The sequence below is a fragment of the Gopherus evgoodei genome, chromosome 23 (genome assembly GCF_007399415.2).
Source record: "Gopherus evgoodei ecotype Sinaloan lineage chromosome 23, rGopEvg1_v1.p, whole genome shotgun sequence".
NCBI classification, from domain to species: Eukaryota; Metazoa; Chordata; order Testudines; family Testudinidae; genus Gopherus; species Gopherus evgoodei.
In genome coordinates this window covers 4888586-4913681 of record NC_044344.1, presented here as the reverse complement: position 1 = coordinate 4913681, position 25096 = coordinate 4888586, and the positions used below count along the sequence as shown (strand labels likewise).

Genomic DNA, 25096 nt, shown 5'->3' with positions numbered 1-25096 from the left:
AGGTCTCCTGGTTCCCTAGTCTGCTGCTTCACCTATTAGACCATGCTGCCTGTTCCCAACAGGGACTCTACCCCTTGAATCAAGGAGGAAAGTCAGTCCAACGGAGAGTTTGGGGAAGTCAGGGAGAAAGAGAGTGGGCTGGGGGGAGGGACGAGTCAGGGAGTTATTAAGGGAATGTGTCAGTGGCACAGGCCACACCGAGCAGCGACTAGGGATTCGGCAACGCATGAAGTACACGTGGGACATGTCGTGAAATACAGGGGAGATGGGGAAATAAATCAAGGGGTGGGCTGGGCAGGAGGAGGTGTTGAATTGGGTCTGTTTTGTGCAGATAGCTGCCCAGGCAGCCAAGGCAGTGTCTGAAATCCTCTAGGAGGGAACTTCATTCCCCGTAAAACTGAAACAACTGCAGTATCGCTGCTGCTGGCTGTGTCTGACTGACCCAGCAGCTGGAATAACACCGAAGCTCGAAGGGGCCTGATCGCCGTCCAGAGAGCAACATGAATGTGCTGTGTATGAGCTCTAGGCAGACGGATTAGCTAGATGATGCTGGAAAGGGGCTGGCTGTATATTTATTCAGCTGTTGTCCAGGTTCTGAGAAGTATTAAGCTCCACAAGGGAAGCCATTTTCCTTTTTTTTTTTTTTTCAACAGGGCTAACTTCAACAATTCACGTTTCCCTAGTGAGAGGTGTCTGCTGGTAGAATCATTGGCTGTGCATTTCCAGCCATGCGAGAGGTGGTTTTTGTTTTTTTTTACGGTGCTAAGAATACTTGTCTGGCGGTTGTGTGTGTTTTTGTGAGACTGTGTGTGTATCAGTGGGGGTGTATCTGAGTGTGTGTGGTCCTGAGTATGTAGGTGACTCTGCGTGTGTGGGATTGGGTGTGACTCTGAGTCCCTGGGGGCATGACTGTGGGATTGTGTGCGTGTGACTGTGTATGTATACGAGTGCCTGCGCGTGTACCCTGTGATTTATACAAAAGGCACTGCCAGTTACACAACATGGTGGTACCTCTGTAGCAGGGCATGACTTTATAGGAGCTGAAACTGACATATACGGCCCTAAGTGACCAGAAACAAGCAGGAGGGCATGACGTATGCTCAGATCAGACTTATTCGCCTACCTAAACTCATGGCCAGCGGGTGCCAAGACACAGTGTAAATGCCCACCTGTTGTTACTGTTTTCTGTAAGCAGGAAAACAGCTGTCAATAGCAGGGAGGGCTGGGGGGACATATTGATGCCTAGCTACATGCAAAAGCAGAATGCTGAGACTCTGGGTGGCTCCAGATGGAACCAGCCTCAGAAAACAAATAGAAGGAGATACATACCTCCATCAGCACCCAGTCCTTCCCCAACCTAAGGCTGGGGTCATGGGACCCCTCTTTGGCTAGAGGGTAATATTGCTTCTCACTTCTGAGCCTATAAGGCAGGACCTGAGAGCAGAATCACCTGTAGGGGACACGCCCCAAGAAAAGATGAAACCAATCTTTTGATTGATTTGGTCACAGTCTATAAGTACCTACGGGGGGAACAAACGTTTTATAATGGGCTCTTCAGCCTAGCAGAGGAAGGACTAACAGAATCCAATGGCTGGACGTTGAAGCTCGACAAATTCAGACTGGAAATTTAATGGTAAGAGACATTAACCATCAGAACAATTTACCAAGGGTCATGGTGGATTCGCCATCCATGACCATTTTAAAATCAAGACAGGTGTTTTTCTAAAAGATCCCCTCTAGGAATTATTTGGGGGAAGTTCTCTGGCCTATGTTATGCAGGTGGTCAGACTGGATGATCACAATGGGCCCTGCTGGCCTCAGGACATCTGACTCCAGGTCCAAGCTCTGGATATAGCTCCAATCTTCTTCTCTCTATAATGGGCTGAACTAGATTCTAGCCGCCCAAATGGGGGGGAGGGGTTCTGGCTCCAAATCCACAGTGAGTCAGAGTTTGGGAAGGTCCTCAGATTTGGCCCACTGGAGCCGAGAATTTGGACACAACTCTGGATTGGAACTTTTGGTTTGGGCTCCAGGTAGTGACGCTCTAGACGGAAATGCGTAAATCCTACATCCGGATGGATATCCTAGAGAACAGGCTCTGACTGGGACCTGTAGAACGTTAACCTCCGAGCCCTGATAAAGCATTGGCAATGTTCTGGTCTTATCACTCAGCATTCTGGTCCTGCACCTTCTTACCATCCCTTTGCACCGGGATAGATCAACCCCCTTTAGCATCGTCGTTCCAGAAACACCTCGGCATCAAATGCCAAAGGCTCTGAGTCCAGAGCTGTCCCTATAACCCACAGCTGGGTAGGAGGGGAGCCACTACGGTCCAGTGGGGGAAACGCTAGACTGGGATCCGGATAAATCCCAGTGCTGCCTCTGACCTGCTGCTCGTCTTTGCACTTCTATAGTCCCCTCTCTGGCTTGTCTTGCCTGCCGTCCCTCCCTCCCCTTGGCCGAGCCACTGCTTGGCTTCTTGGTCCGGGTCATGGCATGGAAAGACAGTGGCTTGCTGGGGAGAATTCATTTCAGCTTGTAATAGAGCCGATCGCCCAGCCCACGCCAGCGAGGCTGCGTTCACCCTTTGCTGCCCCTGTGCTGCTCAGCAGGTGCCCTGGCCTGGCCCCCTCTTGCTGCTCTGACAGGGTTCCTGATGGATCTGGAACGCTGGGATGCAAACCGGCAGGTTGGAGGCCCCCTCCCATTTCAGTCAGTCCCTGGCCACTCTTGGGGGCTGAAAATAGCTTCTCCCCTCCCCCTACATGATTCCCTGCAAAGGACGCCTGTGGGGAGCCTGGAAGAAAGGACGGGGATACCAAGGGTCGCTCGGGGGCTTGGCACTGAGCACCGGAGCTGCTCGCTGGAAGCTTGTAACCCCCAGACGTGGAGCAGAACCGAACATGTTGGATGCCTGGAGTCTGGCAGGAGTGTGGAGGTTCTCGGTGATCAGAGAGAGCCGCGGCAGGAAAGGAGGGCTGAGGCCAGGGGAGTGAAAGGGCTCCCCCAGCTCCCAATCCATCAGCGACCCATCCATCATGGTGTACCTCAACCCCCCCTTGCAATAACCACTTGGAGCCAGGTTCGTTCAGGGCCCAGCCATGGATTGGCTGGCCAGGGCTGTGGCTTGGGGGGTCTGCTGGGGTCACCCCACCTGAATACACAGTGACAATGTCAGCTGACATCCAGCCTGTCTTCCAGCAGAGTCCTGGGCACCGGAAACCCCGGGGAAGTGCGGGGAGGAAAGATGTGGTGGAGACCCAGAGGTGTGTACATGGGGGCCCTGCAGATCCACACCCAGGGCGATGGATAAGAGGGGGGCCCCAGAGCTCTGTCCCAGGCTAGCTGGGCTGACGAGTACCTCTTCAGCTCTGTGCCAAAGTGTAGGTGGGGTGGAGAATTTCCCACAGCTCTGAGCATGTCAGTGGCAGGGATCCCGAACGTGAGGGATGAGGGAACTGTGCAGCGCTGCATCCCAGGGGTGTGTCAGGTGGGGGTCCCCCCTGTTTTGCACCCCAGGGTGGGGTATGTTAGGTAGCTCTTCCCCCTGTGGGTGTGTTAGGTGGGAAATCCCTCAGTCTGGCACCCTGGGGTGGGGTATGTTAGATAGGGGATCCCCAGCTCTGCAGATGGGGGTTGGGTATTTTAGGTCAGGGGATCCCTAGCTTGATACCCTGGGGTGGGGAATATTAGGTGGGGTAACCCCAGCTTGGTACCCCCGGTTGGGGTATGTTAGGTGGGGGGAGAATCTCCCCGTTCGGCACCCCAGGAGGTACGTTAGGTCGGAGGGGTTCCCCAGCTCTGCACTCTTTAATGCAGGAATGGGGGGAATCCCTTCGAGTCTGCAGCCCAGGGAAATGAGACGAGAAGAGAATCTGCCCACCCCCAGCGGCGGGCGGAGGGGAGGAGGAATGCAGTGCTGCAAACTCTCCTTCCCAAGCACCCCCACCCTCATCCTCATGCACCTCCCCCCACAGGCATTCCCCCCCAGGCATTGCCCCCACTCACTTGAACTCAGGGGTCAGGTCCGGCTTCAGCCCATAGAAGGAGGAGGACAGGGTCACCATCCAGCTGGGCAGGAACTTGCTCTCCTGGCACTCCAGGAAGGGCGGCGACCACTTGACGTGGCTGGCGTCCATCATGTAGCTATCACCCCGGTTCCACTTGGGGGTGTCCAGGCTCTTGAGGTCATTGCTGAGGACCCGCTTGTGCAGGAAGAGGCCCCGCTGGGCCTGCAGGCTGTTGAACCACTGGTTTTCCCAGCTCAGGTTCCGTAGGCTCTCGGAAGAGGCCGACAGGTCCTGCAGCAGGATCTCGTTGTTCTCCTTGGTGGCCTGGAGCATCAGCTGGGGTTTGGAAGACACCGGGTGGGCGTCAAAGGTCAGCACGGCCCGGTAAACCTGGGGATCCCCTTCGACGACGCTCCGGACCAGGGCATGGTACCACTCCACGTCCTCCTTGACGCTCGACTCCCTGATGTCATTGGTCTGGAAGATCATGTTGAGGAAGTTGGTGGCGTGGGTCAGGGTCTCGGTGGCCCCCCGCAGGGCAGAGCGCAGGCTCGGCGGGGGACTGGAGGCCCTGCCCCTATCCCGCACCTCAAAGCGGCGGCTGCAGTTGGCTTGGGAGAGCCTCAGCGCGTCCCCCGAGTACAGGAAAGACAAGGCGGCCTCAGAACCCTCCAGGTCCACCTTCTCCAGGTCAGGGGTGGGCACCCAAGTGGAAGCAGAGGACGAGGACGACGACGGGGTCCATTCCTTTGCCTTGGGCGTCCTGGCCTTGGGGGGAGGCGACCTCTGGGGCTGGAAGATCCCCACGCCCCACACAAGCTCCATCTGGAAGCCCCAGAGCAGAGGCCACAGCCAGACCCCCATGACTGGGTGAATTATCAGAAGAGCCGAGACCCTGCCGCCCCGCAGCCGGCAGGGCTCATCTCAGCAGCGGTGGCAGCAGAAGCCGGCAGGGGGAAGATGCCTCCCCCCTCCCGTGGACAAGTGGGACCCTTAGGCGGTGGAGGAGGCGGAACAAAGCGGTGACAGGCTCATTGCTAAGAGAAGCAGCGCTGGGGTGCATTTATGCCGGCCCAAGTGTCCTCTGCATCGCCTGAAACACGCAGGACTCTCTCAATTGCTCCTTTTTTCTTTTTTTTTGGTCCCCCCTCCTCCTCCCCTTTGCTCGCGACGGAACGGACGTCACCGGCTCCAAAATATGTACATCTGTCGGCGCTGCCCTCTCCGCCACCCCTCCCCGGTCGCTCGTCCACGCCTGGACCTAATGCGAAGGCTTTTAAACCGCTGCAGATCCTCCCCCGCTCCCCCCGCCCCCCTGCACACGCCCAGAGCGGCTCGCTGCCCACTAATGCTCCCAATGGAGAAATCCACCCTGGGCCGGAGGCAGGGAATGATTGAAGGCGACTCTCCCTCCTGCTCTAGTGCCATTAGGGAGATCTGGGGCTGGCTGTGATGCAAGCAGATCCTCGATGGGCTTCCATGGCAACGGAGCCTGAAAATGTTTCGCCCCCACCCCGCTTCCCCATTCAGCAGCTTCGCCAAGGCCAGGATGGGCATTGATAAGGTCACCGGCTGCTGTTCGCATCACACCACTGCATGGCAGTAACCCTTCGGGCGCCGCCTTCCCCGGGCCAGGCTGGGGGCGCGGGGGTGGGCGGTTTCAGCCAGTCTGCGCTGCTCACGAGTAGGGCCAGACAGCAAATGTAAAAAATCGGGACGGGGATGGGGGGTAATAGGAGCCTATATAAGAAAAAGACCCCAAAATCAGGACTGTCCCTATAAAATCGGGACATCACCCTACTCACGAGCCTCGCCTGCTACGCACCCAGTGTCCCCATGCGGCGTGTGTGTGATGGGCAGCGTGTTGGGGGCAGGGGGGGGAGCAGACAAAAAGGAGTGAGATGGAGAGAATGAAAAAGGGAGCGAGACACAGAAGGAGTGAGCAAGAGAGGATCCGGGCAGGAGAGAGCCAGAGCCGGGGGGTTGTGGGGGGCTGGGACTCGGGGTGCCGCCTCCCTGGCTGGAAGTGGGTTCCCTCCGATGCAGGGTGTAGGGTTTGGTTCAACACCCCCACTGTACACAATCCTCCAAGGGCACTGGCCAGAGGGAGAGATTGGGGGCTGGGAGCGGCCTCCCCTCCTGCAGACAAGAGTTTCTGCCTCAGCTGCCTGTTACCGCACACACACAGCTGCTGGGAGTGGGGGGCTGAGCTGGGAGGCCCCTACAGCCGGAGCCCCTTGCAGACAGCGGCTGTTTATGAACCAGGAGGAGGCAGGTAACCCTCCAACCCGGGGCCAGAGACCCCGGGACGGCGTAACCCTCCCACCCGGGGCCAGAGACCCCAGGACGGCGTAACCCTCCCCCCTGGGGCCAGAGACCCTAGGACAGCGTAACCCTCCCACCCGGGGCCAGAGACCCCGGGACGGCGTAACCCTCCCTCCCGGGGCCAGAGACCCCGGGACGGCGTAACCCTCCCTCCCGGGGCCAGAGACCCCAGGATGGCGTAACCCTTCCACCCGGGGCCAGAGACCCCAGGACGGCGTAACCCTTCCACCCGGGGCCAGAGACCCCGGGACGGCGTAACCCTCCCCCCCGGGGCCAGAGACCCCAGGACGGCGTAACCCTTCCACCCGGGGCCAGAGACCCCGGGACGGCGTAACCCTCCCCCCCGGGGCCAGAGACCCCGGGATGGTGTAACCCTCCCGCCCGGGGCCGGAGACCCCGGGACGGTGTAACCCTCCCACCTAGGGACAGAGATCCCGAGATAGTGTAACCCTCTCACCTGGGGCCAGAGATCCCGGGACGGTGTAACCCTCCCACCTGGGGCCAGAGATCCCGGGATGGTGTAACCCTCCCACTTGGGGCCCCAGGATCAGAGTCCCGGTGTGAAGGGACTGGCTGTGAATCTGCAGCCACTTAATTTAGGCAAGAGGCAGGTGACAAACCCCTGTTGGGGCCGCACCTGTCCTTGTGGACAGGGAGCCTGATTCTCCTCCCGCTCAGCCTGGTGCAGTGACTCCATCCAAGTCAATGGGGTGAATGGAGGAGGATGGCGCTGGTGGGGCTGGAGCTGAGCTCAAGGCACTGGGCAGCCAGGGTGGCTGTGCCGATGGGTCAGAGCAAATGACGTGCTGGACCCCCCCGAGCAGGGGGAAAGCAGAGGCTGCTGCCTTTTGATTTAGGCTTAAACAGAATCTCTCTCGCCTGGGGATGGTTCTGCTCAGCCAATGCCACAGCCCACAGCACTGGTGGCTCCTGCTTCCTCCTCTCCATCTAACCCTGCATCCTGATCTGCCGCCTAGCTAGCCCGTTCCCCATTGTGAAGGCAGGGAAACTGAGGCACAATGTGACTTGCCGCAGGTCCCACAGCGAGTCAGTGGCAGAGCCAGGAAGAGGATCCAGATCTCCTGAAGCATAGCCGTGTGCTGCAGCGGCTAGCCCGTGCGTCCAGCTCCCGTTGCTGACTCCCCATCAGCACACCGAGGGTGGTGCTGTCATGTCACGTCGAGTCATTCAGCCAGGCCGGCACGTTTATCAGCCAGGCCCTGAGGAAAAGGACCTTTGCTGCAGTCTTGCGAGTGCTGACGCTCCTGGCTTTAACACCCCGATGGCCCCCTGTGCTTGAACTTGTCCAGCCAATCAACTCCACCCGGGGGGCTCCTGCATGCAGCTAATGGCGTTTGGTCTGTTGGTGGAATCCTCGCAACGAGCAAGGAGGAAAACCGGGGCCAAGGCGGTGGATCGGCAGCAGTGACAAAACTGGAGAGAGTGTGTAGGGCTTTCCCCGTGACCAGGGCCTGCAGGCTCGGCCCTGGGCCCGTCACGACGACGCTTTTGCCCAGTGGGCTCTGGAGCGCTCGCCAGGGCGTGATTCCCAAGCCACTGAGCTGCACCGGCTCATTCGCACTGGTGTCAGGCTGACGAGGAGGAGGCCTGGGACTGGCACCATCCACCCACGGCCTGGTGTGGGGAGACCGGCTTAGGTGGGAATGTGCGAACTGTTCCCTAGAGAGCCTCCTTAGCAGAAGCCCAGCTGTGTCCATCATCGGCTCGCATAGTGCCGGCCGCTGGATCAGGCCCAGAAGTGTTGAACTGAAGGGTGATGGGGCGTCCGGGGAAAGTCTTTCAGCTTGGCTGCTTGCCCACCGGCCTGGCTCCCCCCACCTGCCGGAGCTGACGGCAGCTCCGATCTCATCAAAATCCGTGGAAGAGCAAATGCACCAGGATGTCCCATGCAGCAGGTTTCCTGGAGAAGGATGTGCCTGAACCCCCACAAGCTCCAAAGGCTTTATGACCTGGCTGAAGACGGCTGAACATCCCCCGCAAGAGGACTCCCCTGACCCACCCACTCACCCACCCACCCAGCCACCCACCCACTGCAGGGTTTCACCTTGCCCAGCCACTTGGCTTTGTGTCACCAGAGGGCGCTGTTACATCACAGAAATCCCCTTTCCCATTAACTCCACATGCCCATAGTCACTCCTGCCCCAAGTGTCCAGTTCTCAGTCCTTCGCCCCCCGGCAGGGACGGGCTGGCATGCGCAGCCATAAAGCCCACGCTGTGCCCTGGGGCAGGCATGCCCAGGTGCACATTAAAATAGCAAAGGTGGCGCTGCCATGGGGCAGTGACAGAAACTACAGTGGAATCACTCGGCTTCTGATGAAGCCGGAGAGAGACCTTGGCCCTAGAGACCCTCTCTGGAGAACCCCTCCCCCTGGATTCACAGGGCAATTACTAGCTACGTTGCAGTATAGCCTAGAAGGCCTCACCTGAGATCAGGCCCCATGGTGCTCAGCCTGGCACAGACACATGGTAAGAGATAGGCCCACCTGGAAGAGCTGGTGGTCTGAACAGACAAGGGGCAGGATCAGTGGAGTATTATGGTCTCTGTTTTACAGATGGGGAAACTGAGGCACAGATCGATTAAGGATGAGATTTTTCGAGCACCCACAGCCCGGGCCAGAGGTTCGAGAAGAGCTCATTTCTTAACAGTCTGAGCAATTCTGAAAGATCTGGCCCCGCACAACTTGTAGGGGAGCCAGGAAGCAAACCCAGATCTTCGCTACAACTCAGTTTTCCTTTTTAACACCTTTCTGCAGCAAAGCACCGGTCCCTGGGTGTTCTCGAAGCACTCTGCACGCAGGAATGCTGCCGCCCAGCCCCCTCGAGAGGCAGGTCAGCCCCATGTCTTACAAAGAGGACACCCCAGGCACAGAGGGGTTACCTGACTTGCAAGATCACAGGGCAGGCTTGGCCCTGATGGTGCAGGGGCAGAGTGTGGGCCACAGGCCTGCAAGTTACAAAGTGATGGGGAGCACAGGGACCCTGGGCAATGCTGCCTCGAAGCAGGAGAGAGACCTAAGAGGGGAGCAAGCAGCTACGCTCCTCCTCAGCACAAAGAAGATGCTGCATCTCCCTTGTCTATGTCTGGTGCCTATCTCCTGCTCACAAGGACTGAGCAGCCTGTCCTGCTTGGCACCCTGAGAGGGCTGCTGGATCTAGGTGCATATCTGCAATAACACCATGTACACTTTCAGGAGCCTTTTTCCATGGAGTCAGGGTCCCAGGTGGGAAACAGACATGCCCCCGGGGGCTGCTGACTGAATCTGCACTTCTCCCTGCGTGATGTGGCATGGGGCCCCTTTGCACTCTTATAGGGAAGCAGTTAACGGGAGTGGGAAGCACGGCCTAGTGGTTAAAGCCTAGGTGTGTAAGTCCAGCAAGCGGGGCTGGGTGACTTTGGGCAAGTTTTCACCCTCCCACCCTGTGCTTCAGTTTCCCTGTCTGTGAAATGGGGATCATGTTCCTGACCGACGTGGCCTGCCCTGGGAGACTGAAGTTTGCAATCAGAGCAGAGCATTTGTCCGGAGGGAGCTGACCCAACCCTGAAAAATCCAGTGCCGCGTGTCATAAGGGGGCTTTGGAAAATGTCTCCTTAGTTGCTTTTGCTGCTGTTTCATGCCCTCCTTCGCTGGTATCCTCAGAGAATTGCCCTTAATCCTTCTCCCAGAAATGCGACTGGGCTGAAATGGCCACTTTCGAGTGCCAACCCTAAGCCAACTGGGCAGTCAGTGACGCTGCTGGGTCTAACGTCTATCATCATTTAAAGGGATCTGAGCTGCTGAGAAAAGCTGCGTGTCTCCTTCCCCCGCGCTGAACTTAACTCTCTCCGAATGCAGCTCTTGCATTCTGGTCACTTCACTCAAATCACATGTAATGATGTGAAAGTGAATTGCTTTCTCCATTCCATTACCCCAGCTGCAAGGCTGGGCTGAGCTTTGGTTTCCATTCAGCCCCTTTTCTGTAAAGTTCCATATTGTTACATTCAACTAGCCGCTTTGCTAATGTTAGTCCATGTTCAGTTTCCTCCTTTACGTAGCTCAGTTTGGATTTCCAGGCGTTGTGTTTTGCAGGTGCTCAGCAGCCAGGAGAGAAACTGTATCAACACTTAGACCCCAGAGCCTCAACTCGGCACGAAACTCCCAGGGGGGAGGATCTGGGTCTGCTCCTGTCTATGGAATTATTGGGGGCCAGATTCTGTGCAGCACCTCTCGGGCAGGAAGGAGTTAACTCCAGCTCAGGATGAGTCCAGAGGAGGGGCTGGGGGCACACTCAGGGCATCTGTATAGACAACAGCTCAGGGGAGCAAAGGGCTGGGTAAGGGGGTGTCTCTATGGGCGGCAGGGATGGTGCTTGTGGTCAGCCCTGTCTCCTGTCTGAGCTCCTGGCATCTGTCTGGCTACCACCCTTGTTCCTGTCTATGCTTCCCAGCTGCCACTGAATGGGTAGGGGGCCGGGCAGACTCCTCTCCCGCCCATGCCACTTCAGCCAAGCTCACACACGTTGGCCAATGGCAGAGCTAGGACTAGACCCCAAGTCCCCGGAGTTTAAGAGCAGCATCCTACCCACTAGGTCACACTGCCTTTCTGGCACTTGCTCCATTGAGATGTGAAGGGGCTGAATCTCTGCTGGACTTGTAAGTGCTTGATGAACCCTCCTCTTTTCAGCTGCAGCCTTTGGGGCTCCGAGTCAGGAACTAGCCCTGGTGAGGAGCAGATGGGATCGAGGAGCAATGTTACTGGTTCTGAATAAGGACCTTAACTAATGCTTTGGGAGGGATGGAGGCAGCGAGGGGGCCTAGCGTTACAGAGCCGAGAGGGAGGAGGGAGTCTGGAGGCAGCTGTGATGGGATATGGAGAGAATGGTGAGCTAGGCCAAGTGAAGATAACAAGGGCCATACTGGATCAGACCAATGGTCCAGACAGCCACTATCCTGTCTCTGACAAGTGGCCAGTGACAGATGCTTCAAAGGGAATGAATAACACAGGGCAAATTGTGTGCTCCATCCCCTGTCATCCAGCCCCGGCTTCTGGCAGTTTGAGGTTTAGGGACACTCAGAGCATGGGGTTGCGTCCCTGACCATCTTAGCTAATAGCCATTGAGGGGCCTGTCCCCCATGAACTTAGCTAATTCTTTTTTGAACCCAGTTATATTTTTGGTGTGAGCAGGGATTAGAGATAGGAATGGATAGTGGGGGAGATTTTAAGCCCTGATCCTGCAAATGGATCATCAGTGACTGAGGCTGCATTGAGCTGCCCTTGCAGAATGACTTGCAATACTGGGGGCCTAAGACCACAGACGGGTGGAGAAGGTGGTTGATGGAAAAGGAAACATAACGGGGCAATCAGAGGAGACCAGTCAGTGTAGGGCAGTGGTTCTTAAACGTTTGTATTGGTGACCCCTTTCACACAGCACGCCTGAGTGTGACCCCCCCGTTACAAATTAAAACACTTGTTTATATATTTAACACCGTTATAAATGCTGGATGCAAAGCAGGGTTTGGGGTGGATGCTGACAGCTCATGACCCCCCCCCCGTAATAACCTTGCCCGGAAGGGTCCCGACCTCCAGTTTGAGAACCCCTGTTGTAGGGTGACCAGAAGGCCTGATTTTATAGAGACAGTGCTGATATTTGGGGCTTAGTCTTATATAGGCCCCTATTACCCCCCACCCCGTCCTGCTTTCTCAGACTTCCTGTCGGATCACCCTAGGTCAGTGTCACATCACCCCATAATCGGCAGGCACAGTGATGGGCTGGCTAGGGGAAATCAGAGGGCAGGCTAAGCCCCACCCCACAGACAGTGCCCAGCACAATACACATCAGGCTCAGTGCCAGGAAGAAGGGTAGGGGGGCATAGGGCTGATGGGGGGGGGGGGCAATCAGGAGGCGGGGCTTAAAACAGAAGGGGTGGGGCCTAGGTTTTGGTAAGGGCGTGGCCTATCGGAGACAGGGCGGAGCCACACTAGGCTGGAACGGGGCTGGGGCCTAGGGAAGGGGGCGGGGCCTGTACTTGGTTGTGGGCGGGGCCTATTGGAGTCGGGGCTGACGTAGGGCGAGTTACGTAGTTAAGGGGTGGGGCCTAGGGACGTCGGCGCTAACGTCGCTCGAGGGACGCAGGTGAGGGGTGAGGCCTGGGGCGGGGCTTGCAGTGGGGTCGGCGGAAGGGACCGGAGCGAAGGGGCGGGGCCTGCGGCGGAAGTGAGGGGGCGTGGCCGGCGGCAGGCCACCCGCTGAGGGAGCGGCGGCGGGGGATGCAGCGGGCCGAGCTCCGGGAGGCGGAGGCGGCCTCGTACCGGGTGCTCAGCCGCCTGCTGGGCTATGGGGCCGGGCCGCAGCCGGGCGGCGCGGCCGGGGGCTCCCCGCCGCCGCTGAGGGGCTCCCGCCCGCCGCCGCAGCTCATGGTGTTCCGCAACGTGGGGCGGCCGGGGGACGGGGACGGGCCCGGCCCCTCGGAGCTGCTCTGCCCGCGGCACCGCTGCGCCCTGGAGCCCAAGGCGGGCCCGCGCTGGGGGGGGCTCCCGCCGGCCGGGCTGGAGCTGCAGCTGGCGGCGCTGGAGCTGCGGCGCGGGAAGGGGCCCGGCGGCTGCCCCTGCCTCAGCCTGCTGCCCGCGCCGGGGGGCCCGGCCGCCGAGGAGACCAGCGACGCGCTGCTGGTGCTGGAGGCGCTGGAGCCCGACGAGGCCGAGAGCGGCTCCGAGGAGGATCTGGGCAGCCCGGGCCGGGCCGGGGCCGGCGTGGGAGGGAGGCCGGGGGGCCGGGCCCAGCCGCCGCCCCCTCCTGCCGCGCCGCCCGGGGGAGGCGGCCCCGGCGCTAGGAAGGGCTCGCTCAAAATCCGCCTCAGCCGCTTCTTCCGCACCAAGAGCTGCAGCGGCTCCTCGGCCGGGGGGGAGCCCGCCGCCGGCAGGAGGCGCTCGGGGGAGCTGCCCGCCTCGGCCGGGAGCCTGACCGACGTGTCCAGCCCCAGGGGCCGGGAGCAGGACTCGGGCAGGTAAGGGGGGGGGCGCGAGAGGGGGCCTAGCAATGGGGGGAGGGCTCGGGACTGGGGGTTCTCCGATGCTGGGGGGCGGGTAGGGGGGGCAGCGCACTGGTCGGCTCGGCAGGCTTGGGGCAGGGAATGTCCAAGGGAGTGGGCTGGGGCTGTTTGTGGGGGGGAGGCTGGGGGGGCAGGCCTACAGCAGCCATGCACTAATCACGGGGGTGTGAGGCGCCGGGTGCAGGAGACGTCAGGGGGCACGGGCAGTGGTTGTGCTGCATCTTGCTGACCTCTCAGAGGGAGCAGGGGCTCTGGGGGTGCCCCCCGTCATGTTCTTGATGCAATAGGGGTGTGTTTTCCAGGCAAGGGTCTGAGTGGGCTTGTGGGTGCAGATGTCAAGAGTATGGAGGTGGTGGCGGTGCATGGGAATAGCAACAACCTGTGCGCTTGCCCTTGGCCTAAGGGTGTGAGGAATGAGGCCAGGCTACAGACTGTCCTATGCTCTTTCTGCAAGGGTTCCGAGAAGCCATACTGGGGAGGGGTGTGTATGCCGGGGTGTACACCTTTAATGCAAGGGAGGGAGAGGGATATATAACATGGCATGCAGCTTCTGTGCTTTCACTGTAAGGGTGGGAGGGGGGTATGGGAGATGGCAAGTGTGTGCCATGGTGTGGGGCAGAAGGGTGCCTTAGTGTCCATTCACCAGGAGGGGCAGGGGTATGCCGACAGAAGGAGGTTGGCATGCCTATGCAACAGCATGCCTGTTCAGCTCCATGGGCAGGCATGCACCATGAGTGGGTTCTCAGCACAAAGATCCAATATGTATATCCAATATTGTGCTTGTTGCTGTTAAATCCCTGTTCTGAGGGGCTCAGCATTCCCACCAACGGAGGTCAGGTGTAAGCAGGAATACACTCCCAGCAATGCTTTGGGAGCAGCACCTGGGAAGGAATAGTTGTTAAATATCCAGAAGAATGAGCCATGGGCTTTTGGGTTCTTGAGTTGTAGTATTGGGTGTATGCATCCTCAGGGCAGAACTTCTTCATTTAAGAAGGTTTAGTTCATCAGGCCCTTGATTACTGCTAGAGCTTTCTAACTGCAGCTCTTCGCTTAGTGACTGCAGTCATGGCATGCCTAAAAAAAACTTGACATTGGCTGGGCTTGGAGTGTGCTGAGACTGCAGCCTGTTGTGCTGGCCTGTACTGTCTCATTGTTTCCTACCTCCATCTATTTGTCTGTTTCCATTTGCTGTCTTGTCTCTTGTCTTGTACTTGGATTGACAAGGTGGGGGAAGTGTTAGCTTTATTGGACCAACTTCCATTGGTGAGCGAGACAAGCTTTGGAGCCATGCTGAGCTCTTCTTCAGGTCTGGGAAAGATAGTCCCAGCATCACAGCTAAATATGAGGTGGAACAGGGTGTTTAGCATAAGCTGTTAGAGCACATTCTAAGCAACCATTCAAGGTAGAGTGGCTTGTTAACACCAACTAAACAACCCCCTCTTTTTGTCCAAAAATTAGGAAGCACTAGTATCACAATCTAAATTTTACTGTAGACTTGGTGATACTAGCTGTGCTGTTGTCTCCATCAGCAGGTGACTTCACGGTTTTGAGCCAGTGTTTGAACTGTTCTGTTTTGTTTATTCCTGGGGTGCTAAAGTCAGCACCTATCTCGTGAGCCACTGATGAAAAGAATTGTAGAGCTGAACAGTGTTCTCAAAAGAATGAGCCTTATGTTCTCCTGGGCCACTTCCAATATGACTTCAGCAATAATATTCAGCGCTGGAGTAGGAATAGTCACATGTGAGCTCTGCATATCCAGTGAGCTTGTATTTGTTCCTGTGATAGCCATAAGTTAATAGAGACAAACGGAAACTGCTTCAGCAGGAGGAGTGAAGTGTTTGGGACCAAAAGGGGCTCACATGGTGGCCTGTTCTCTGCTCTCCATGTTACCATGTGGGCTTTGGAGTTCCAAGCTTCCATTGCACTGCAGAGGCTACATGCTCGCTTCTGCGGCTGGGGATGCTGTAGAGGTGACATTACTTGGCTTTTGTCGGTGGGGAGGCAGGGAGTGCCTTGCTGAGATCTCAAGTAAGTTTCTGGTCAGCCCAGGAGCAGCATTTAATGGATTCTGGAAACAGTCTAGTCCTTGACCAGGAGAATTGATTGGCCTAATGCCAGTCCTTTTGCGAAGAGAGGACATATAGAAGGGTGTAGTTTAAGAATTTATGATGGGTGAGCAAGAAAATCCCCCAACATCTCAGGAGCGAGTAGCAAACAACCTTTGCAGAGTTGTGGCTCAGAGCACCAGATTGTGGTAACTATGCAACCAATATGCCAAAAATCTTGCTCACCTTACTGGTGTAGGCTGGGAGACTGAAATTACTGGCTGCTTCTAAATAGGGGATGTCATGAGTTAGCCTCTGAGATCATATAGCCTAAACTTCTTGGCTAAATTGCAGTGTCAGCTTGTTACCACTTAATGCTGGTCAATGTGTTTGAGCCTTAAGTACTGTTAATGCACTCCTGAGATGAGCCTTGGTGGTTCTCTACCGGTGGGATATTGAAGCTGCTTTATACTGTGGCTTACAAGCTCTATTTACCATAAGTGGGCCTTAGATGGCAGAGATTCCATTTGCTTGTAATGACACTATTTTGCTAATGTACTTGTGGTTTGTTCACTCACTCCTTGTTCTTGCCGTTGACCAGAACTGGAAGTCTTTATGATTTCTGAGAACTGAAATAAAGTGGCGTGAAATTAGCAGTTACGTTTTAACAGATTTCGATCAGAAAGAACATACTGCCACTTGGATTCTTCCTTTTGTAGGAGAATTTAATGGTCACTGCTCTTACAATTTCCAACTCTTACACGTGGAAGCATGGGATTCTGTTGCACACATTAGGCAGTATTTTAACAAAAATTAGCTCAATGTGCTGAATCAAACTTCACAAGTCCTCTCAAAAAGGTCTAGGTTTAAACTGTGCCTTCTGTTCACATGGGCACTTTTTCATGGAGCTCTCCTTGTGAGGGATAGGAAAGAAGGTGCATCACTGTATTTTGTTCCCGTTCCCCTACTTGCCAGGAGGCTTCATAGTGGAGCATCCATTGCTAGCTACTAGAGAGTTGAGCTTTATGCCATCTCGTGCCAGTGAAGAAGAGTGGGTTAGGGTGGTGGGTTGCTGACCATGCCTGCAACCTTATGGGCACAATCTGCTTCTGTGCAGAAGTGGGAAGGAAGAAAGGCTGCTTTCAGGGAACCATGTACTGCATTGCTCAAACTTGCTGGACCCGCTGTGCTTTAGCAGTGGGGCAGCACCAGGGTCCTTACTGCTGCTTCTGCCCCCTATTTTGTTAGTATAACCTCAGACGGGAGGTTAAATGGTGTCTTTTCTCCTTCTCCTAAGTTGCCTCAAAGTATGGAAGATGTTTTAGGTTTCCTAACTTGTATGCTGGGTCTCCTTTCTCAAGATACCAATTCACTTGCACTGCTTAGCTGAGTTGCTCTCCTGAGGATGCCCATATCTGCAGGTTCCTCATGGCCAGCAGTGTTTTGTGCAGACTGCTGGTTCTTTGCCCTTGTCCTCACTAGGAGAAAAGGGGAATCTTTAACACTTGTGAAAAGTCTAGTGTAAACAAGGCATGTTTACATGTTGGTTGGTTGAGGTAAATCCTGTGCTCTCCCTTTGGGTTTACCTCAATCAGCTAATGCAGGGCTCGGCAACCTCTCAGAAGTTATGTGCCGAGTCTTCATTTATTCACTCTCATTTAAGGTTCCACGTGCCCGTAAGACATTTTAACATTTTTAGAAGGTCTCTTTCTATAAGTCTATAATCTATAACTAAACTATTGTTGTATATAAAGTAAATAAGGTATTAAAATGTTTAAGAAGCTTCATTTAAAATTAAATTAAAATGCAGAGCCCCCTGGACCGGTGGCCAGGACCCAGGCAGTGTGAGTGCCACTGAAAATCAGCTTGCGTTCTCTTTGGCACATGTGCCATAGGTTGCCTACCCCTGAGCTAATGCATGTTAAATCTGCAGCGTGCCTTGTCTCCACCAGTGTTTTAACATTTGTTAGCTAACATGTTAAAATAAACTTTTTCTAGTATAGACATGGCATTTAAAGTGAGTCACAGATGGCTGCCCTGACCAGATTATATTGCTGCTCAAGGCTTTTGGGGGAAAAATCAGTTCCATGAAGACTAACTTTAGGACTGGGGAAGAGGCTGCAGCGGTCTAAGGGGAAAGCTTCTCCTGTCAGTTCAAAGTTGACTTTTGATCCAGTCAAAGGCTGCTATTCCTGGACTTGCTACATAGCTTTCAGGCAGATTCCTGTCAGTATATCTGACTCTTGGCCCCTTCCCAAATAATTCCTGTTCTAAGATACTGACGCTTAGACATTTTGTCTCTATACTGCAGAAGGGTGTTTACCCAGTGCGACTTTTTCTTAAAAGTTACTGCTAAGCAGAATCCCCAGTATTTGAAGTTGCAGCCCAGGCAATCCATAGCATTCAGATTCCTTGAGGGATCATGTTGCAGCTCTGCTTAGTAAATGTAGCAAAAGTTGAAAGGAAAACTGACCCCATTATCTAAGATCAATAGTCTGTTCTGATGAACTAGGGCAGACTTTGACTGCAACCAGGGGCGGCTCCAGGCCCCAACATGCCAAGCATGTGCTTGGGGCAGCATGCCGTGGAGGCATTCTGCCGGTCGCCGGGGGGGCAGCAGGTGGCTCCAGTGGACTTCCCGCAGGCAACCGCGGGACCGGCAACCGGCAGAGCACCCCCCGCTGCGTACCGCTGTGTTTGGGGCTGCGAAATGGCTAGAGCCGCCCCTGACTGCAACCTAATATAGGGATACCCATGGCAATATTCCTGCCTTTGTGCCTGAGCATTGATATATAAATGCTGCATCACAGAAATGGCTGTCCGAAGCCATTGTGCACCACTGCTCCATTCATATTCAACATGTGAGTGCAGAGTTAGGCATGGATCCTGCAACTGCATCTGCACAGGCAGAGTCCCAGTGACTTCAATAAGAGAATCCAGTTGCAGTTGAATGAATCCGGTTGCAGGCTCGTGGCCCAAGCAGCGGCCACTCCAGGCACCAGTGCTCCAAGCATGTGCCTGGGGTGACAAGCGGTGGGGGGCTGCCTGATGGTCTCTGTGAGGGTGGCAGTCAGGCTGCCTTCGGTGGCTTGCCTGCAGGAGGTCTGCGGATTCGGCTGCAATTTGGCAGCAGGTATGCTGAAGCTGCAGGACCGGCGGACCTCCCGCAGGCACTCCACAGGACCAGGGACCCTCCCGCAGGCGTGCTGCCGGCTTGGGGTGGCAAAAAGGCTAGAGCCGCCCCGGGCCCAAGTCTTGTAGCCGGTTTACAATAGCTAGTTCACATACAGCTCTGGCCAGCAGCATCTGCCCACGATCAAGGATTTGATCTTTTTTACAGTCACTTCTAACATTCCTTTATGCATTCATATGCAGAAGGTGTCACATGACCCCAGTGGGGCTGACTGGCTAGGACTTTGATCTAAGCCAATTTAACTTATTACCATCTCTGCCTGTCTGGAACCAATTACAGAAACTGGAAATGGAAAAGATTTAAGTCACCTTGTCCTAACTTACTACAGAACAATGAGTTCTCATGGCTATTGTCTCAGCTTCTACTGATATGATGGACAACTGAACCTAAAACACTCTTCTCCTCTGATCTCTAATGATTTAAAGATACCTCATCTTAGCCATGTCATCCATGATATTTGATATGGCTCATCTGATGCTCAGACTTGCGTTCGTGCCATGTGAGCCGCTTGGAAATTCTATCATTAGCATTCTTTAGCAAGTGCCCTGTTCACCATAATGCCAACGTATGGCTCCCTCAGGACACTTAAGGGATCTTCTGCAATAATAAGTTAAACTGAGGCAGCGGTGTTCTGTTGACGGTCACACTTGATTACTATTAATATTTTCCACCCTCGTTTGGAGACCATTGCTGTGCTTGAGGAGAAGAGGGAAAGGAAATGTTAGAAGAGATCATTTGAGTTTAATAGTGAAATGTAGCAGAGTCCGGTCCTTGTGAATCATTTCTGGATCTGACCCCACTGCAGATCTAGAAGTGAGAAATAACACATGGTGCTTTTTTTTCAACATGATTATAGAATAGTAGCGTAAAAATGTAGCCATTTTGGTAATGGCACAGAGGTCTAAAATGTTTCTGCTCCGTGCTATTCATTCCTCTAAGGATAAAATAGGGCTTCAATAATAGATGGCTAGAGGTTTAATTCCAAACTATTTTGGTTTTAAGTGATTCCATAAAAGTGATCAGTATCTAAATGGTAGGAGTATTTCTCACTACTGTCCTTATTTGCAAAACTAGAATGGAATACTTCCTTCACACCTGTGCTACCCCATCAGTCAATGAAGTTACTCAGGTATAAATGGCAGCAGAATTTTGTATGCCCTGCAGTAAAGGCAGGATTATACTTGCATATTCTGCACTCTAACAATTTTTAATGCCTGGTAATACAAAACTGGAGCTTAGATTTCAGTGTTCCAAAAACTTGGTTAAATTGATATTCTGTGCAGCTTAACACTTTGCAGAAGTTGGGAGACAGCTAATTTTCTCTGAAACTGGCTAGCATCTTAAGAGGCTTGTGATAGGACAGCCAAAGAACAAAGGCAAAACCTTTTAGTGGATTTAAGGGAAGCATTCAGATTATGGAGAGTGCTTCCTCCTTGCAAATCTAAAAATGGAGGTGAAGAAGAGAGCTTGAGAGTTACCAAGTCAGCCTTGTAAAATCCCGCTTGCCCAGGGTGAGAGATTCTCCTGGATGGGCAAGTAAAATATTGGCATTTCCATCATGGTAAGGATGGGAAAGAAGGGCTTATGTCTAGGTTGGTAAATCTTCATGTCAATGTTGCAAGGCTGAATGTAGAAAAACATGTTTGTTTGAATGGCACTGCTCTTAAATTGTGAAGCATGGCACTAAGTAATTGACTCATCTGGCCTGAGGGGGGATTTCCGGAGTAGTGCATTCGACATCTTTCAAGTGGCCAGCAGTTGGGCAGAGTCTTGTTAAGATAATGCTCTAGTATTAGCTTGCTGTCTGCCTTACTGGAAGCTACCACTTAGTTAGAATTCTGTAGCACACTTTTAAGATCATGTCTTGCTCAAAGGCCAAGATTCAGGCTTGATTTGCCTGGAAGCACTCAAGTAGCAGTCCTGTACTTCTTACCACCAACACAGGAACCTTGTCGTGCAGCCTCTAGCATGAAACTAAACTTCTGTAAAGCAAGCTTTAAACAGGCTAGGTTCTTTATTTGTTGTGGACAAAAAAACCTGCTTCCTGTGAGGTCATAAGCCAGCCGGCCTGCCTGTTGGAGCCTTTTTTTAAACAGTTCATGGTCAGCACGGGCTGTGCTCAGATACAATTGTGGTTGGGCTCTCTATAAATAGAACTTTCAAGTATAAAGCAAGGGATCAAGTTAGAGAATTCTGACCACTTTTTAACTCTGTCGTTACTGTTGCAAGATCACCTCTTGCACGAAGAGCTAGATTTTAGATGAGAGCCTTGAAAGGGAGACTGCAGAGTTTCAAGTTCCCACTTCTGCAACAGACTTGGATCTTGAGCAAGTCACAGCTACTCAGCCTTGGTTTCTCCTATGTTAATTGGTGATAATACCCAACTGTGCAAAGCCCTTCAGGATCCTTTAGTCAAGGATACTGTACAGGCTAATTTTCACTGGGCAGTGGTAGTACGTGGCTAAACTTGTAGGCCTCGTACTAGGTAAATTTTGGAAAGGAAATTTTACAGGAATCCTCAGAGATGTTTTAGCTACATTTCCATGTAGCTGAATGGGCTTAGAGAGCAGCTTTTCCGCAGTTCACCTGATCTTTCAAACTGTCTCAAGAAGGCTGTGTACCTCATGTGACACTTGCGCGTCGTGTGAATGTCAATGCAGAGTTAACTGGTCTGGCATGCCACATGTAACCTGTAACTCTGTCTTGGTGATGTGTGTTTCACTAAGGCATCTTGATGTAATGGCCAACCTGGGGAAAGAATTAGCTCAACATAGCATTGTCTTAGTTTGAAATATCCTGCGCGACCCAAGTTGGAGTGTATTTGCTCTAACTGACTTTCCTCCTGAAATTAACTTGTTACTTATCCATTTAGAGATGTGGTATGAAGATTGAGACTTCGCTTTGTGTATTGGTGATTGTACTTTTTCTAGAGCAGGTTTGGCTTAATATTTGCATACATTTTCTCATAAGTCTTAAACTGCATTGCAAGCATAGTGACTAGGCTCTGCCAGCTTTTCAGAAGATCAAGCTGAACAGTTTTTCCAGAGCTGAGGAAGAATTGCTACTTTTAATTCATTAGCTCTTTCTCTTTCTGAATAGGAAACCCCGATTGACAAGAACTCAAAGTGCCTTTTCTCCAGTTGCTTTCAGCCCCCTCTTCACAGGTAAGGATAAAAAGAAGTGAAATACTTTTACACTTTCAGGTGTGTTACTCTTTAGATTTAATTACAGATAATTAAGATTTCCTTTCTGTTCATCTACTAAGAGCTATACAATCCACCAGAAATTATAATCTCACAACCCCCTAAAACAAGAACCCAGTGTAAGACTTGTCGGCACTGGGATGTTAATGTGGGTAAAGGTAGGGTATGAATTCAAAGCATAACAACTGTTCCTTATTAAATGCCTGTGTGGGACACTCTTAACAGGAACAGTTAATCAGAAGCGAGTCTGTGTAGACCAGCCCTGAAGAACACAGCTCCTCATTCTGCTTCATGTTTTTTTATTTTCCCCTGTTGAAAGGGCAATGGGAGTCTGAACTGTGATCCTAGCACACAAAGGGCTGTCTTCATTAGATATGCTGGCACTTGTAGCCACAGCAGTATAACCAGTGTGACCTAACATGTTTAAAAGCAGGAATCTTCACCCTGGTGCAAGCAACACTTCTGTACTGGGTTTTGTACTGGTGCAGTTGCATCGGTGCAGATGTCTGTAATGGAGAGCACCAGTCACATTGTCCTAGGCACTGTGCAATCACAACAGTGTGTTCCTGCACCAACAAGCATATAGTCAAGTGGCTCTACTTCAGTTGTCGTGCACAACCGAATCCAGAATCAAGGCCTGCTGTTAGAGAAGCTTGCCATGAGCCAGTGTCTTATCCATTGGGTGCTGAGAAGGGTTAGATTCCTGTGCCTGTCCTGCCTGAAACTACCTCTCCCCATGACCAAATGCTGTGGTGGTGTTGGGTGGGTGCTTGAGCTTGATCTGTGAGTGGAAAAGAGCAAACGGGCTGGAGGTCATATTCTGTGTGATGGGCCCCCTTTGGAATGCTTCTCCCCAGCATGTTGGTCTGTAGTGGCCCGAATCTATTAACCTTTAAAGGATGTTTCAAACCAGCAGACTTTGCATGGGCCTTGGTGGAGGGCTGAGGCAGTGCTATAGTGGAATTGCTGTCTGGGAACGTGTGGTGGAAGAAGGGGGCTGCTGGCTTTGGACCATGTAGGCTGCAACTTCAGTGTTGTGGTTTTAAGTGTTTCTCAGGTGCCCAGAGCTTTGGTTGGTATGGGGTTGAGATCAGACTGGCTATAAATAAAAGCAAAGGGCTTCCTGCATATCCCATTTGCTTCTTGATACAGGTATCCATAGAAACCCAGCTAATATGGTGATGGGTGCATTGAAAGTACCTGGTAGGTGGGATTGGAAATTGCATATGGCTTGGTGTCTGAGAGGAGGAACAGCACGCACATATTGATGTCCCTTTATAGGGTTCTGGCTGACCTTTGTGCTGAGCAGTGACAGTGCCGAGAGCTGCCTACCTTGAAGGTCATTTTATTACCTTGCCTGGAACTTGTTTAAAAAAAAAAAATTCTGCCCCCTCCGAGCTTTTAGTTCTGTCAGAGTGAGCTGAGCTAACACCACAAACAAAGATTGGGGAGAATTCAAGCCATAGCGCTTCATCTTCTCCATTTCCTCATGAGTTGAGACCCCCACAGAAGTCATTTTAATATTATGGTAGCAGCACACACTTGGGTTTTTTTCCGAAACATGCCTAGCTTCCCATAGATGTGCAGAATGTACATTCATTCTGCAAACCAGAGATTCACAAAGCCGAACTGCTAACACCACCTCCCCAGCTGTTGCCAGTGGCCTGGGATCTTCACTGTGTGTGAGAGAGAGCATGCATGGGAATACAAACCTTGTATAACCTTTTAAGAAATTAAAACTTTAATGGACTTCTTCATGATGAGTTTTAAAGTAACTTTTAAACTTGCAGAGAAATTGCAGAGAAGAAACTGGAAATGACTAAATTGATCACAAGTTTGAAATCACTTTTTAATTTTGCCGGTGAATGAATGAATGTGACTGATTTTGTTACTTGGGTTTTTCCAATTGACAAAACTCTTCTAAATAGCTAAACTTTTTGTAATCTGGAGACAGTGTTATCTCAAGTCCTTTTCACTTACATGAGACCATTTGAGGAAGTTGGCACGGTCTTGTGTCTGGATTATTGATATCTTTGTCTGCTCGTAGACGTCAGGTTCTCTTATGCAAAACACCAGGTAGTTTTTTATTTGCTGATTTAAATGGGACTTTTCCAAAAATTGACACTCACTAAGGATGACCTAATTAGAACCTGCTTGGACCAAATTGCATGGGGCCTTGTATCTGATTTGTCCAAAGGTCTTGGAAATCAAAGATAAGGCCAGGAAGCCTGCCTGGCCTTCCAGGTCAATAAGCTACCTGTGGGGAGACTTGTGTTCAAGAGTCTTGGACTCTTCACCTTGGGATGGCCAAGTCAGGACCTCAACTACCAGGCCATTCCTTCCTTTTCCCGTTTCTCCCTGCACCTGGAGGTCCACTAGTGGGAAATGCTGGAAGCTTAATTAGATAGCTTCTAGTCCACAAGACTGAGAGCTGATGCGTTTGCAGCCCCTGTTACCTTAAGTATTTTTTTCTGTCTTTTGTTTTACTTAGCTTTATTTTTAGGGGGTGGCAGTGAAAGTGTGGCTGTAGGCAAGCAGGTGTGCACGCACCCACACATGGGGAAGGCACCTGAAAGAGAAGCTACCCAAGTAAACCGCCTCCAATCTTGTTTACTAAAATTATTCAGCGTGTTCTGTTCTGCCATCTGTAATTTCTAGTAAACAAGAGTTGTGAAACTTCTGCTTATCCAGACTTTTGTTAAATGGGCTATCCTTTTTTGTTCAGTGTTTACATAGTGCTTGGCTGAGGTTCCTGGGTGCTCCAACAATGCAAATATTACATCTTGAGAGGGCTTGAGGGAGTTAGCCACCCACGAGAATTGAAATCAAGGGAAGGAAGCTTTATAATTGGCTCTGAGGTTGTGATTCAGATGGTTCAGTTTCAATATTAAGAGATTTAACTGGCCCCAAGTTATGGATTTGATTGACTTATAAATTCCAGCTAAACAATTTCAAACTACACAGCCAGCCACCTGCTTAGAATCCTCTTTAGAATTGATGAGGCTTGGTTATTTTTAGTATTTGATGTGAGTCCAATCTAATAGTGAGACTAACTTGTGGATTTGTCAGCTGGATTGCTTTAGGGTTAGTTTAGTTTAATATTAGTAGTTTAGCTTTAGTGATGTTTCCTTTATTTTAATGCCGTGTTTTAACACATGTTCACTGCAATGGGGGTCCAGAACCTTTGAGCACCTGGGTTGATTGATACCAGCTAGGTAACCTAAAAGCCTGACCAGCTCTCGCAGTTATTTGGTTCAAGCAGGACGCTGCTC

General features: G+C 52.5%; 2 protein-coding genes across 3 annotated transcripts in view; one reads left to right on the top strand and one right to left on the bottom strand.

Moving 5' to 3' along the window:
• GPR179 (G protein-coupled receptor 179) overlaps window positions 1–5089 on the bottom strand; it is a 40817-nt gene extending 35728 nt beyond the window's left edge. The window contains exons 1-2 of one of the 2 annotated variants that reach the window (XM_030541266.1): window positions 4599–5089; window positions 4009–4487 (exon numbers count right to left, since the gene is read on the bottom strand). In XM_030541266.1, coding sequence (XP_030397126.1) covers window positions 4009–4487; window positions 4599–4874 — 755 coding nt within the window. In that variant the 5' untranslated portion in view covers window positions 4875–5089. Of the gene's footprint in view, window positions 1–4008 lie in introns of both variants that reach the window. The other variant, XM_030541265.1, reaches the window with a different exon arrangement.
• Window positions 5090–12601: 7512 nt separating this feature from the next.
• SOCS7 (suppressor of cytokine signaling 7) overlaps window positions 12602–25096 on the top strand; it is a 38813-nt gene continuing 26318 nt past the window's right edge. The window contains exons 1-2 of the mRNA XM_030541712.1: window positions 12602–13338; window positions 21721–21785. Coding sequence (XP_030397572.1) covers window positions 12602–13338; window positions 21721–21785 — 802 coding nt within the window. The remainder of the gene's footprint in view (window positions 13339–21720; window positions 21786–25096) is intronic.